The 13,390-nt window shown below is 45.7% G+C and overlaps 1 protein-coding gene across 4 annotated transcripts in view; it reads left to right on the plus strand.

Annotated features, from left to right (window-relative positions):
- Positions 1-10,873: 10,873 nt before the first annotated feature.
- The window catches only part of cables1 (Cdk5 and Abl enzyme substrate 1), a 186,040-nt gene continuing 183,523 nt past the window's right edge, over positions 10,874-13,390 (plus strand). For 2 of the 4 annotated variants that reach the window (XM_078215927.1, XM_078215928.1), the window contains exon 1: positions 10,892-11,572. In XM_078215927.1, the coding sequence (XP_078072053.1) occupies positions 11,028-11,572 (545 nt within the window). In that variant the 5' untranslated portion in view covers positions 10,892-11,027. Of the gene's footprint in view, positions 11,573-13,390 lie in introns of all 4 variants that reach the window. The other 2 variants (XM_078215926.1, XM_078215929.1) reach the window with 2 other exon arrangements.

Genomic DNA, 13,390 nt, shown 5'->3' on the forward strand with positions numbered 1-13,390 from the left:
GTAGAATGGAGGAACAGCAGAACAAACTCGAAGCAACTCTGCTAAATTACAGGAAAACTTGAGATGAAGTAATTGAGCTTTCCAATGACTTGATTGAAGTATATAAGATCCTGAATAGTCTGGACAAAGTGGACGTTGAAAGGATGTTTCCTCTTGTGGGTGAGTCCAGAACTAAGGGGCATTGTTTTAAAATTAGGGGACGCCCTGATATTTCGGAGATGAGGAGAAATCTTTTTTCTCAGAGTGCGACTTTGAAATGCTCTGTCTCAGAAGGCAGTGGAAACAGGATCACTGAATATTCTTAAGGCAGAGGTGGATAGATTCTTGTTGGTTAATGGAATAAAAGGTTATCGGGGGTAGATGGTGAATGTGGAACACAACACAAACAGATCAGCCATGATCTTATTGAATGACGGAGCAGGCTCCAAGGGCCAAACGACCTACTTCGGGATGGCACAGTGGCATAGTGGTTAGCACTGCTGCCTCACGGCGCCAGGGACCCGGGCTCAATTCCAGCCTTGGGCCACTGTCTGTGTGGAGTTTGCACTTTCTCCCCGTGTCTGCGTGGGTTTCCTCCAGGTGCTCCGGTTTCCTCCCACAGTCCAAAGATGTGCGGGTTAGGTGGATTGGCCATGCTAAATTGCCCCTTAGTGTCAGGGGATTAGTAGGGTAAATATGTGGGGTTACGGGAATGGAGCCTGGGTGAGATTGTGGTTGGTGTGGACTCGATGGGCCAAATGGCCTTACTCTGCACTGTGGGTATTCTATGATTCTGCTCCTATTTTGCAAGTTTGAATGTTTGTTTTAGCACTTAAAATACATTGGATGAAGATTTGGGAGGTGTGGTATAAGGATCTGGCACATATAAGGTTAATGTGGGACTGAGCAGAGTACTGCTCACACAGTGGTGCAAAAGAATACATGACCCACACCCAGGGTCAGTTGAGTGTTGGACAGAGCCATGTGTACCAGTAAGCATGGAGACAGCATCTACCAGAATCCTTCACTCTTTATCTATAGTTCTAAGCGTCAATAGAGATTTACAGTTAACCTACCTATCACCGAGAGGACTTCCTCAGACCTCTGAACTGTAACTTACACCCGACAACAGATACTTTGGGAAGCTAGTAAGGTGTTGAAAGCTGTAACAGATAGCGAGGTGTATTCACCTGTGAATTGTGGGCAATTATCAGACATCACTTGGGCCAGGATGCCATAGCTCACAAACACTTCCTCCCAGGACCTATGGACCGACTCTGTGGGTATCGTGTGCAACTGCTTCACATCAATCCATGTCCATTGGGAGAAATAGTCAACCTTCATGAGAAAGGACCTGCAATTAAGCACAAATAACTCCACTCCAAACTGTCCCATGACCTGGTAAGAACTGTGTGGGGCTAAGGGGCTTTGTCGGGACAGGTTTGTGCAGCACAGCTTGGCAGTTTGAGATAATTTCTTCAACTTCCCTTGATATTCCCGGCCACCACATTGCAGACCAGGCCCGTACTCTGCACTATGTAATGCCCGGCCTTGATGTATTTGTTGGAGCACCTCTGGCAGAGGAAAACTGGAAGACCAATCATTTATTAGAAGATCATCTGTCACGGTGAAGTGTTTCTGCTGGTCAAAACAACATTACCCCCTGGCCTCTGCTATGGCCACCCTTGTTGACAGTAATGACGGATGCGGATGCACTCCTCATCTCTCAACCACTCCGTGCATATTTGCTGAAACTTTCCTGAGGTGACCGGCAGTTGTTTTCACACCAATTGGAAATAGGTTACGAGGTCATCGACCAGGTTGACAAGAAGTGTCACAGGATTCACACTATCAGAAGGATGTGGAAGCTTTGGAGAGGGTACAGAAGAGGTTTACCAGGATGTTGCCTGGTCTGGAGGGTATTAGCTATGAGGAGAAGTTGAAGAAACTCGGTTTGTTCTCACTGGAACGACGGAGGTTGAGGGGCGACCTGATAGAAGTCTACAAAATTATGAGTGGCATGGACAGAGTGGAGAGTCAGATGCTGTTTTCTTGGGTAGAAAAGTCAAGTACTAGGAACGTAGGTTTAAGGTGTGTGGGGAAAAGTTTAGAGGAGGTGTGCGAGGCAAGTTTTTTACACAGAGGGTGGTGAATGCCTGAAACGCGCTGTCCGGGGAGGTGGTGGGAGCGGGTAATGTTGCGGCATTTAAGGGCAACTAGACGAATACATGAATAGAATGAGAATAGAAGGATACGGACTCCGTAAGTGCATACAGTTTTAGTTTAGGCAGGCATCATGATCGGCACAGGCTTGGAGGGCCGAAGGACCTGTTCCTGTGCTGTACTTTTCTTTGTTCTTTGAAGGTTGACTGCGGCCCTGGATAGTGTGTCTGCAGTCATTTGATGTTTCCCTTGAACATACACTGCATTATGTGAAAAGACAAGCAGAATCGTCGCAAGTTCCTTCTCGTCTAACAATGAGACCAGTGGTTTGTGATTCATTTTAATGGTGACTTTCAGGCCAATGATGTCGGCAGAGAACATCTCGCGAGAACACGTGACTGCAGGAGTTTCCTTTCAGTAACAGCATACCATATCCCTGTGTCTGATTGCCCCTAGGCCTGTGGAGGAGACATTCGCTGCTGTTGTAGTGAGCGAGGATGGGTTGTAGTGAGTCAGAATATCGGGTGAGGGTGGCATGTCTGTGATTTGACCGAATGTTTATTCTTGGTGCGCGTCCCAGCATCATGTCTGACCCTTTTTGAGAAGGCATCGCAGGGACTCTGTGACCTGTGCCTGGCTGGGCAGAAATTTTGCCAACTGGTTGACCATGCCGAGGAATCTTTGGGACTCTGGAAGAGATGGGATTGGGGACTCCGTGATTGCCTTTGTTTTGTGTGTGTCTGCCGTGATGTCACCATTTTGTGAGGTTCTGCCACGATGCTTTTGCTGCTCACAATGAATCCTAAGAAGTGAACAGGGTTCTTAGAGAACTTGTATTTCTCATTCAGTGTCAGTTCTGCTTCCTGCAAGCATTCTAAGACAGCTGTGTGCCTCCTGTCGTGGTCCTCAATGGTTGTACCATGCACCAAAACATCATCCATTTGGCAGATGGCATCCTCCAGGCCTTGTAAGAGAGTTGACATTGTGCGTTGAAAAATCTCAGATGCTGAGGCAAGGCCCAAGACAAGCAGTTGAAACAGAATCTACCAAATGGGGGGATAAACACGATCAATAATCTGAACTTCTCGTCTAGTGGAAGTTGCCAGAAGCTGCTGTTAGCATTGAGCTTTGCAAACACTGTGCCTTTGGAGAGCTTGGTCAGCCTGTCATCCACCAAGGACATTGGGTGGACATATCTTGCAACTGCCTTGTTCAGGTCAAGACAGACATACGTGAGTGGACCCATTTGGCTTTGGAACTGGAACACCATTCCCTCAGCTGAGTGACAGGGGAAATGACCCCCATTTTGGGCACCTGATCCAGGTGTTGCTACACTTGCTTCACAAACAGGTGCGGTATTTTCCGTGGTGTGACCAGACCCACAGGCTTGGCACTCTCTCAGTGTAACACTGTATACAGTCTTACGTTACTTCAATCCAGTGAAAAGTATTTGGAAACTCTTTCTTAAAATTGGAACCAGGCCCTTGCTGGTTAACCTCATTGATTTTCTAAAGGATGTTGAGGTCGACACAGGCTTTCTTACTCAGGAGGGAAAATTTCTTGATTGGAGTAAAAATAATGTCTCCCACACTCATTTGTTTTTATATTGGAGTGTGGTTTGCAATGTATTTCGGGATCATCCACATGCCCCAATGTCTTAACCTTGCACAGCTTCCCAAAGTGGTTTAGTGAAGTAATGCCTGATGTAACACCCAACACAGGTCTATAGAGCAGGTGGCATCAAGCTAACCTATCTACTATCTATCCAGTGAACAATAAGGAGCCGATCAAATAAAGTTTTCCTGAGTCAAAGAAAGGACAAGTTTATTAGCCACTAAATCAATAGAAATAATAAAACATGTGATGCACGCTCGCACACGTACACACACGTGTATCAGAGGTAAGGAAAGTTAGGATCAAAATAAAAGTTAAAAGAATATGTGGCTAGATGCCCTTTGCTTGTCCTTGAGGTATAGATTGTTAAAATGTTGCGGCCGATTTAAATTAGCTGGTTCCTTGGATGCATGATGTGGAGATGTTTGAGAGCAGATATCCACTCCATCTGACGAAAGAGCAGCGCTCCGAAAGCTAATGACATTTGCTACCAAATAAACCTGTTGGACTTTAACCTGGTGTTGTTAAAACTCTTACTGTCCTTGGATGCAGTCAGATATGGAAGGTACTGCAATTCTTTCCCAATTTTGGTTCATTGGTAGATTTTGGTCCTCTGATTTCTTGAACTGGATGCTGCACTTGTTCCAGGAGAGAGGACCAGGGAGAGATTTTCAGATTGTTTTTTAGCTGAAGTCCTTTTTTCAAAATCTCTCTGACAAAGATCTCTTCTGCTTCTGGTTTGGTAAGAATCAGTTCTTAAAGCCTTGCTGGCTGTGTATTCCAGAGGGACTCAACCACCATGTTTGCTGTCGTCATTGTGGTGGAACAGGCAATCACATTATTTGAAGTTCCATCTCAGAAACTTTTGACGAGTTTCAAGATAGGAGAATCCAACAGGAGATTGGGATCTTTCACATTCCACAGGGGGGGGGGGGGGGGGGGGGAGGTGGTTTGAATGTCTGTTCCGAATTGGGTGGAGGGCAGTTGAATATCCTGGCTGGCTAACAGTTCTCCATTGTCCTAAAAAGATGACAATTGATTAAAAGCCATCACTTGGCATTTTCAATACCATTCTTCGATAGTGTTGAGTATCAATGTCTGTAGATTACCCGAAACGTCTCTTTCAATTCACACTCGCTTGACTAGGGTCTTGTTTGCTTTACTTTGGAAGGTGGCCTCACATTTCAAATTACAGGATTTCCAGTGAGTTGAAGGTTTTACAAGTCATGCTTTTAAAAATAAAGAGCTATAACATCATGACAATAAGCACAAAGCATAGCCTAAAATGAGACATTCTTAAGAGGAAGGGTGAACAACCAGAGGTTATAGTTCACATTGGTGCCAACAATGTAGGTAGAAAGATGGATGGGGTCCTGAAAGCAGATTTCAGGGAGCTAGCTAAAGCATTGAAAAGCAGGACATCAGAGGTTGTAATTTCCAGATTACCACCAGCGCCACGCGCCAGTGAGCATAGAAATAATAGGTTAGAGCTGATGAACTTGTGACTGGAAAGATGGTGGAGGAGGGAGGGATTCTGATTCCTGGGGCATTGGGACTGTCCTGGGGAAGGTGGGACCTCAATGGGGCCGAGACCAATACCCTTGTTCGAAAGTTTGCCAGTGCTGTTGGTAAACTAGTTTACAGGTAGTCTCAGATGGGTGAAAATCAGATATGGTAATGGAAGGCAGAAGATCAGTGAGCCTGGAAGACAGGGGAAACAAAAAATAGAAACTAAAAAGGTGAGTTTGGCAGTGCTGAAGCAGAGATACTTCAATGCACGGATAAGTGTGTAGTGATCCATTTTGGCAGATCCAATGGGATGGAGCAGCAGTATAAAATGAAGGGTACCATTCTTAGCAGTGTAGAGGATCAGAAGGACCTTGGGGTCCGGGTCCATAGGACTCTTAAATCGGCCTCGCAGGTGGAGGATGCGGTCAAGAAGGCGTATGGCGTACTAGCCTTCATTAATCGAGGGATTGAGTTTAGGAGTCGGGAGATAATGCTGCAGCTTTATAGGACCCTGGTTAGACCCCACTTGGAGTACTGCGCGCAGTTCTGGTCACCTCATTACAGGAAAGATGTTGAAGCCATTGAAAGGGTGCAGAGGAGATTTACAAGGATGTTGCCTGGATTGGGGGGCATGCCTTATGAGGATAGGTTGAGGGAGCTTGGTCTCTTCTCCCTGGAGAGACGAAGGATGAGAGGTGACCTGATAGAGGTTTACAAGATGTTGAGGGGTCTGGATAGGGTGGACTCTCAGAGGCTATTTCCAAGGGCTGAAATGGTTGCTACGAGAGGACACAGGTTTAAGGTGCTGGGGGGTAGGTACAGGGGGGATGTCAGGGGTAAGTTTTTCACTCAGAGGGTGGTGGGTGAGTGGAATCGGCTGACGTCGGTGGTGGTGGAGGCAAACTCGTTGGGGTCTTTTAAGAGACTTCTGGATGAGTACATGGGATTTAATGGGATTGAGGGCTATAGATAGGCCTAGAGGTGGGGATGTGATCGGCGCAACTTGTGGGCCGAAGGGCCTGTTTGTGCTGTGGCTTTCTATGTTCTATGTTCTATGTTCTATAACAAATAAAGTGGACATGCTGAGGGCAAATAGAAAATATGGCAGTATAATATCGCTTTTATAGAAACATGGTTAAAGAGGGACTGGAATGGCAGCTCAACATTCCTTTTTACAGGGTTTCCAGACAGGATAGAGAGGAGGATAAAAAGGCATGGGAGTGGCAATTTTGGTAGGAGAAGAAATTACAGCTGTGAGGAGGGATGACATGTTAGAAGGATCTTCAATTGAAGCCATGTGGATTGTGCTTAGGAACAACAAAAGGGGCAATCACACTACTGGGAGTGTGCTATAGATCCCCAAACACTCAGAGGGAGATAGAAGAGCAAATGGATAGGCAAATGTCTGAGAAGTGAAAAAAAGGAGGAAATTTAAACAACCCCAATATTAACTGGAATAGGTTTAGTGGGAAAGCAATGGAGGGAACAGAGTGCTTAGGTGCATTCAGGAGAACATTTTGGGCCAGTATATAGCAAGTTCGACAAGAGACAGTGCGGTTCTGGACTTAGTTTTCGGAAATGAGGTTGGGCTGGTGGAAGGAGTGACAGTGGGAGAAATCGTAGTGATCATAATGTAATTGGCTTTAACACAGTTATGGAAAAGGACGAAGATGGAACAGGAGTAAAAGTTCCAAACTGGGTCAAGGCCAATTTTACTAAGCTGAGGAGTGATTTAGAAAAAGTGGACTGGAAACAGCGACTTGAAGGCAAATCAGTGTCAGAGCAGTGCAAGGAGTTCAAAGGGGAGATTGAAGGGGTTCAGGGTAAACATACTCCTCCAAAGAAAAAAGGTGGGATGGCCAAATCCAAAACCTCCTGGATGTCAAGGAGCTTACAGGGTAAGATAATGCAGAGAATGAAAGCCGAGAACTCAATACTACAGAAAGCCAAAAGGGGTTTAGAAAGTGGAGGGGCGAAGTTAAAAAGGAAATTAGGAAAGCAAAGAGAGGGGATGAAAGAATATAGGCAAGCAAAAAGAAGGAAAACCCAAAAATGTTTGATCAATGCATAAAGTGTAAGAGGTGGAGATGCCAACGTTGAACTGGGATGGGCACGGTGAGAAGTCTCACAACACCAGGTTAAAGTCCAACAGGTTTATCTGGAATCACGAGCTTTCGGAGCGCTGCTCCTTCATCAGGTGAGTGGAAGTAGGTTCACATACCTCACCTGATGAAGGAGCAGCGAAAGTTCGTGATTCCAAATAAACATGTTGGACATTAACCTGGTGTTGTGAGACTTCTTGAAGTGTTAGCAGATAACTAACGAAGGAGTAGAGCCTATAAAAGACCTAAAAAGGGCATCTATGTGTGGAGGCGGAGGATGTGTGTAAGGTTCTTATATTTTGTCTCTATCTTTACAAAACAGGGGGACAATGCAAACATTGTTGTTAAGGAGCAGAGTGTGAAGTATTGGATGTGATTAATAAATAGAGAGAGGAAGGGGATTAGCATAGTTGAAAACTATGGCCAGGGCCAGCTGAAGTGTACTCCAGGCTGTTAAAAAAATCAGGAAGGAAATAGAAGAGGGTCTGACCATCATTTTCCTTTATTAGCTGAGGTATAGAATGCAAGAACAGGGAGGGTATGCTGGAACTGTGTAAATTATTAGACCACAATTTGAGTAGTGTGCGCAGTTCTGGTCACCTCATACAGAAAGGATGTAATTGCATTAGAGAGGGTACAGAGGAACTTTTCACGGGTGGCACGGTGCCACAGTGGTTAGCACTGCTGCCTCACAGCGCCAGGGAGCCAGGTTTGATTCTCAGCTTGGGTCACTGTCTGTGCAGAGTCTGCACGTTCTCCCCATGTCTGAGTGGGTTTCCTCCGGGTGCCCCGGTTTCCTCCCACAGTCCAAAAATGTGCAGGTTAGGTTGATTGACCATGCTAAATTGACCCTAGTGTCAGGGGGATTAGCAGGATAAATATGTGGGGTTACGGGAATAGAGTCCAGGTGGCAGTGTGGTTGGTGCAGTCTCGAAGGGCCAAATGGCCTCCTTCTGCACTGTAGGGATTCTATGATATGATCTATGAATGTTGCCAGGACTGGAAAATTGCAGCTATGAGAAAAGATCAGATAGGCTGTTGTTCTCCTTGGAACAGAGGAGGCTGAGGAGAGATTTGATTGAGATGTTGAGAATTGTGAGGGGCCCGGATAGAGTGGATTGGAAGGACTTATTTAGCGAAGAGGTGAGTGAATAAAGGGCCACAGATTTAAAGTGATTGGTAGAAAGATTAGAAGGGAGATGAAGAAATATTTTCATCCAGAGGGTTGTGCAGGTCTGGAACACACTGCCTGAGAGGTTAGTAGAGGCAGAACCCTCAACTCATTTAAAAAGTGTCTGGATATACACCTGAAGTGCTATAACCTGCAGTGCTACAGACCAAATGCTGGAGAGTGGGATTAGGCAGGGTGGCTGGTTTTTCAGCCAGCGGAGACACTATGAGCCAAGTGGCCTCTTTCTGTGCAGTAAATTCTCCATGATTTCTAGGTGCTAACTTCATCCTGAATTCTACTTGACTCACTCCATACCACTCTTCCCCCCACCTCCACTATTGTCATGTGTCTCTCTTTCCATCATATTATGGACAATACTGTTCTCCGGTGCCAGATTAACTCCTGCTATGCCAAACATCCTTATACTATAATTTTAAGAAATGGGAAGACCAAGAGTATTGAGAATCTCCTTGTGCCATACAAACTCCACGGGACCAATGCTCTTTGCTCATTCTGGGAGCTTCGAACTGTGTCACTAAATCATGAGCGGATTGAAATATGTGACAGTGTCAACAGACACTGCCGTGCTGCTTTACATGCAGTCTAAATAATTTCTCGGCTTGCTGGTTCATGCACATTGCATTGTTCTCATCTAGGGGCATGTTGATTTGATTTGATTTATTATTGTCACACGTATTAGTATACATCAACAGGGACGAAGTAGAAAGGGTCGAGAGCTTGAAGTTTTTAGATCACCAACAACCTGTCCTGGTCCCCCCATGCCGACACTATAGTTATGAAAGCCAACCAACACCTCTACTTTCTCAGAAGACGAAGGAAATTGGGCTTTTACAGATGCACCATAGAAAACATTCTTTCTGGTGGTATCACAGCTTGGTATGGCTCCTGCTCTGTCCAAGACTGCAAGAAACTACAAAAGATCGTTAATGTAGCCTAATCCATCACGCAAACCAGCCTTACATCTATTGACTCTGTCTACACTTCCTGCTACCTCGGCATATTAAGGACCAGCATAATTAAGGACCCCACGCACCCCGGACATTCTCTCTTCCACCTTCTTCCGTCGGGAAAAAGATACAAAAGTCTGAATTAATGTAACAACCGACACAAGGATAGCTTCTTCCCTGCTGCCATCAGACTTTTGAATGGACCTACCCTGCATTAAGTTGATCTTTCTCTACTCCCTAGCTATAACTGTAACATTAAATTCTGCACTCTCTTGTTTCCTTCTCTATGAACGATGTTTGTCTGTATAGCCCGCAAGAAACAAAACTTTTCACTATATGCTAATATATGTGACAATGATAAATCAAATCAGTGAAAAGTATTGTTTCTTTTGCGCTGCACAGACAAAGCATACCATTCATAGAGAAGGAGAGAGTGCAGAATGTAGTGTTATAGTCATAGCTAGGGTGCAGAGAAAGATCAACTTTATATAAGGTAGGTCTATTCAAAAGTCTAAACTAAACGCAAAATACTGCAGATGCTGGAATCTGAAACAAAAACGGAAAAATGCTGTAAAATCTGACAGCAGTTGTGGGGAGACGAAGCTCTGACGAAGGGTCACCGAGACTCAAAACGTTGGCTCTACTCTCTCTCCAGAGATGCTGTCAGACCTGCTGAGATTTTCCAGCATTTTCTGTTTCCATTCAAAAGTCTGTTGGCAGCAGAGAAGAAGCTGTTCTTGATTCGGTTGATAGGTATTATTTGCACAAGGTGTTATTGCATTATGCAACCTACATTGTTAGCAATCCCTTAGTGCCCAAAGATGTGCAGGTTAGGTGAATTAGCCACGGTAAATGCACAGGATACAGGGAATAGTGCAGGGGGAGTTCTTTCGTAAGATAAGATGCTCTTTCGGAGGGTCAGTGCGGGTTCAATGTGCCGAATGGCCTCCTTCTGCACTGTGGGCATTCTATCAATCCACTCAAGAGAAATTTTGGCCAAAAAATGGGGGAGACACACACACACACGGCTAAATATAAGAGCAAGTGGGCGGCCAGCAGGAGTCGCCAGCTGAATGGCAAAAGGCTGAATCTTACACATGGTTTGGGAAATTATTTATGTTTCTCTCCCAATGCAAGTTTCAATGCAGACGTATGCATTTGGAAATACTGCGCTACAAATGCGAATATGTACAGGTATATAAATCTACGAGAGCAAACCAGGGCGACTGGTTTGCAGAGTGCTGCAGCTGGGAGCTGACTGTACAGCAGGCACCATGTGTGTGGGAAGGGCTGAGGATCATGCGTTTTGCCTGGTGGCCACCCCCTTGTCCCCTCCCTCTGCCTCCAGCCTGTGTGCTGGGGCTGCCAGAGCGCTTCATAGTGTTAGCACAGAGCGGTGCAGCAAGCAAGCAGCACGCTAGCCCCTGTACACACACACACAGGGTGAGAGAGGGAGCACCCTGTCTATATGCATAGGCACACACATCCACATTGGCACACACTCAGCACTTGTACAAGAGGATGGCGGCTGCCACCAGCCCCGGCTCGGCAGTGCCAATGAAACATTCCAGCAGCAGCAGCAGCAGCAGCGAGCCCGGCAGCACCAGGAAGCGGATAGACCCGAGGAGGAGGCAGGCGGCACTCAGCTTCCTCACCAACATCTCTCTGGACGGCCGCCTGGCACAGGAGGAAGCGGAGGAGCAGCTGCAGCAGGAGGAGGAAGGGGAGGAGGAAGAGGAGAGAGGGGAAGGGGCAGCAGCAGCAGATGGCGAGGCTTTGCATTGCAGAGCCGGGGCTGCGCTCCCCCTCTCCGCATCCAGCGCCTCCTCTCCCCTCCCTCCCCCGGCCGAGGAAGCGGCGCCCCCGGCTGCCGAACGCAGGTTGCAGCCGGGCGGAGCTGGAGCTGCATCCCCTCTCCCCGCTCCCGCAGGCAGCGGCAGGGCAAGGATCAACTCCTTCACTCAGGGAATACTGCCTGCTGCCTTCCTCAGACAAGCATCAGTCCCAAACTACTGCCTGGAGCAGGGCCAAATGGGCAGCAGCACTTTTGATTTGCAAAGGTCCAGGTTAGTACACAATCCTTGCATTTCATTTTTTACATTCTTGCAATCTTTATTTACATGTTTCATTTCATATTGAACTGAGGTGGAAAAGCAGTTTACATGATCAGAAAAACAAAAAACTTGCAGATTGGAAATCTGAAATAAAAACCATGCTGAGGTCTGGAGAAACTGCCAGTTCTGGGGAAGATTCACCCCAAAATTCTCTCTGCACAGATGCTGCCAGACCTGCTGTGTATTTCCAGCACCTTCTGTTCTCCCCACCCTAACAGTTCATACATGCCTGTTCCTGCATGTGCATGTGTGCACACTTATGCATGCCAGGTTTACATGTGGCCAGAATTCTCCAGCCCTTCTGGGGATCCTCCGGTCCCGTCGGTGGCGCACCCCTGCTGGCGTGGGGTGACGTCAATGGGAATTCCTATTGACAGCGGCGGGACCAGAGAATCCCACCGCTAGCAAACAATTCGCCACCTCCCGCCGGCGGGAAACACGCGGCTGGGAGGTCGGAGAATCTCGCCTGTGGCTTCTCACCCCATGTCTCGAGAACTCCATTGGTAGTACCAGAGATTGCTCTTAGAATAACGGTGTGTCGGATGTCACTCACTTGTTCAGTTGTAATGGTACAGTAGCTTCAGGTGAGGAACAGATATGGATAATTCCAATAGCTAAAAGTTGCGGTCTGAGTTGTGCTGCTCTGCTGCCTACTTTCTGCTTCAGTTTTGAACACTGTGAAATTGCCATATTTGAGTAGTACATATGAACTAAATTCACAACAGCAAGTGAAGTCCTATTATTTAAGAACCTGTTTAACAGCGTAATAAGTGTTCATTATGCCAATCTACCTCTTTGGTACTGAAACTTTGCTATTACCAGTATGGAGTTCCATTCTGCCAATTATTAATTGTTGTTGGAGATTTTAAAAACGTCAAATTTTGATCCTTGTTGCTCCTTTGCTTGTCTCATTTATTTTCTGTTGTGCTCTTAATCCAAATGTTCTCCCCTCAATTGTCTTTCTGGACCTGATTTGACATTGAATTTCCACTTCCTTCGCCGTATTTGCGTGGTTTATTTCCAAATCTCTCAATCTGATTAAGGAGACACCCCGTTGTTTGATCTACTCAGTCAAATCCCAGATGCCTGACTTCCCTGCACTGCTATCAGCTCACACTTTGCAACTTGTCCCACAAATAATTTAAAAACCTCATGGGCGATGCTAAGTATGACTGATGGCAGATGCTGTCAGATGCCCAGAGGAAAAATAACTGGCCCATTAATGACAATTTCAAGCCCAGAGTTTCAATTTTGGGAGGTTGAAACCTGTTTTGGCAATTATCCATTGGTAACGTTATATTGAATATCAAAGTGTGAGCAAAATTGAAATGCAGGTTGAGCATGTGTTTTTCCGTATGGTGCATTTATGCAACAATTATTGTGTATCCCTTGTTTTCAAGATATTAGAAATTTGAGGTTAAAGTTGCTCTTACAAATCAACTTGTGAATTCCTACAAAAATCTCCTCAAATTATCTGAAATAATTTGTATTTATTTGAATCTTGACATTTAACTAAAACTTTCACCTACAGGAGCCTTTGGAATATTTGGTACTTTGATGAAAAGGAGGCAGTGAGGGAAAATGTTTCAAGCAAGTGTTGTAGTCATAATTATTCCAGGTTTCCATGGATCACTTATTACTGTTTGATTGTATTTGGTAGGTTCCCATAGTTTGAAATCTATATTAATCCCACCATTTTGTGTTATTGCTGGATGCAGAACAGTGAATTTTATTTGCTGCTATTATTTGGCTGGCAGCTACAGAGGGTAA

The sequence above is a fragment of the Mustelus asterias genome, chromosome 7 (assembly GCF_964213995.1).
Source record: "Mustelus asterias chromosome 7, sMusAst1.hap1.1, whole genome shotgun sequence".
Taxonomy (NCBI): domain Eukaryota; kingdom Metazoa; phylum Chordata; class Chondrichthyes; order Carcharhiniformes; family Triakidae; genus Mustelus; species Mustelus asterias.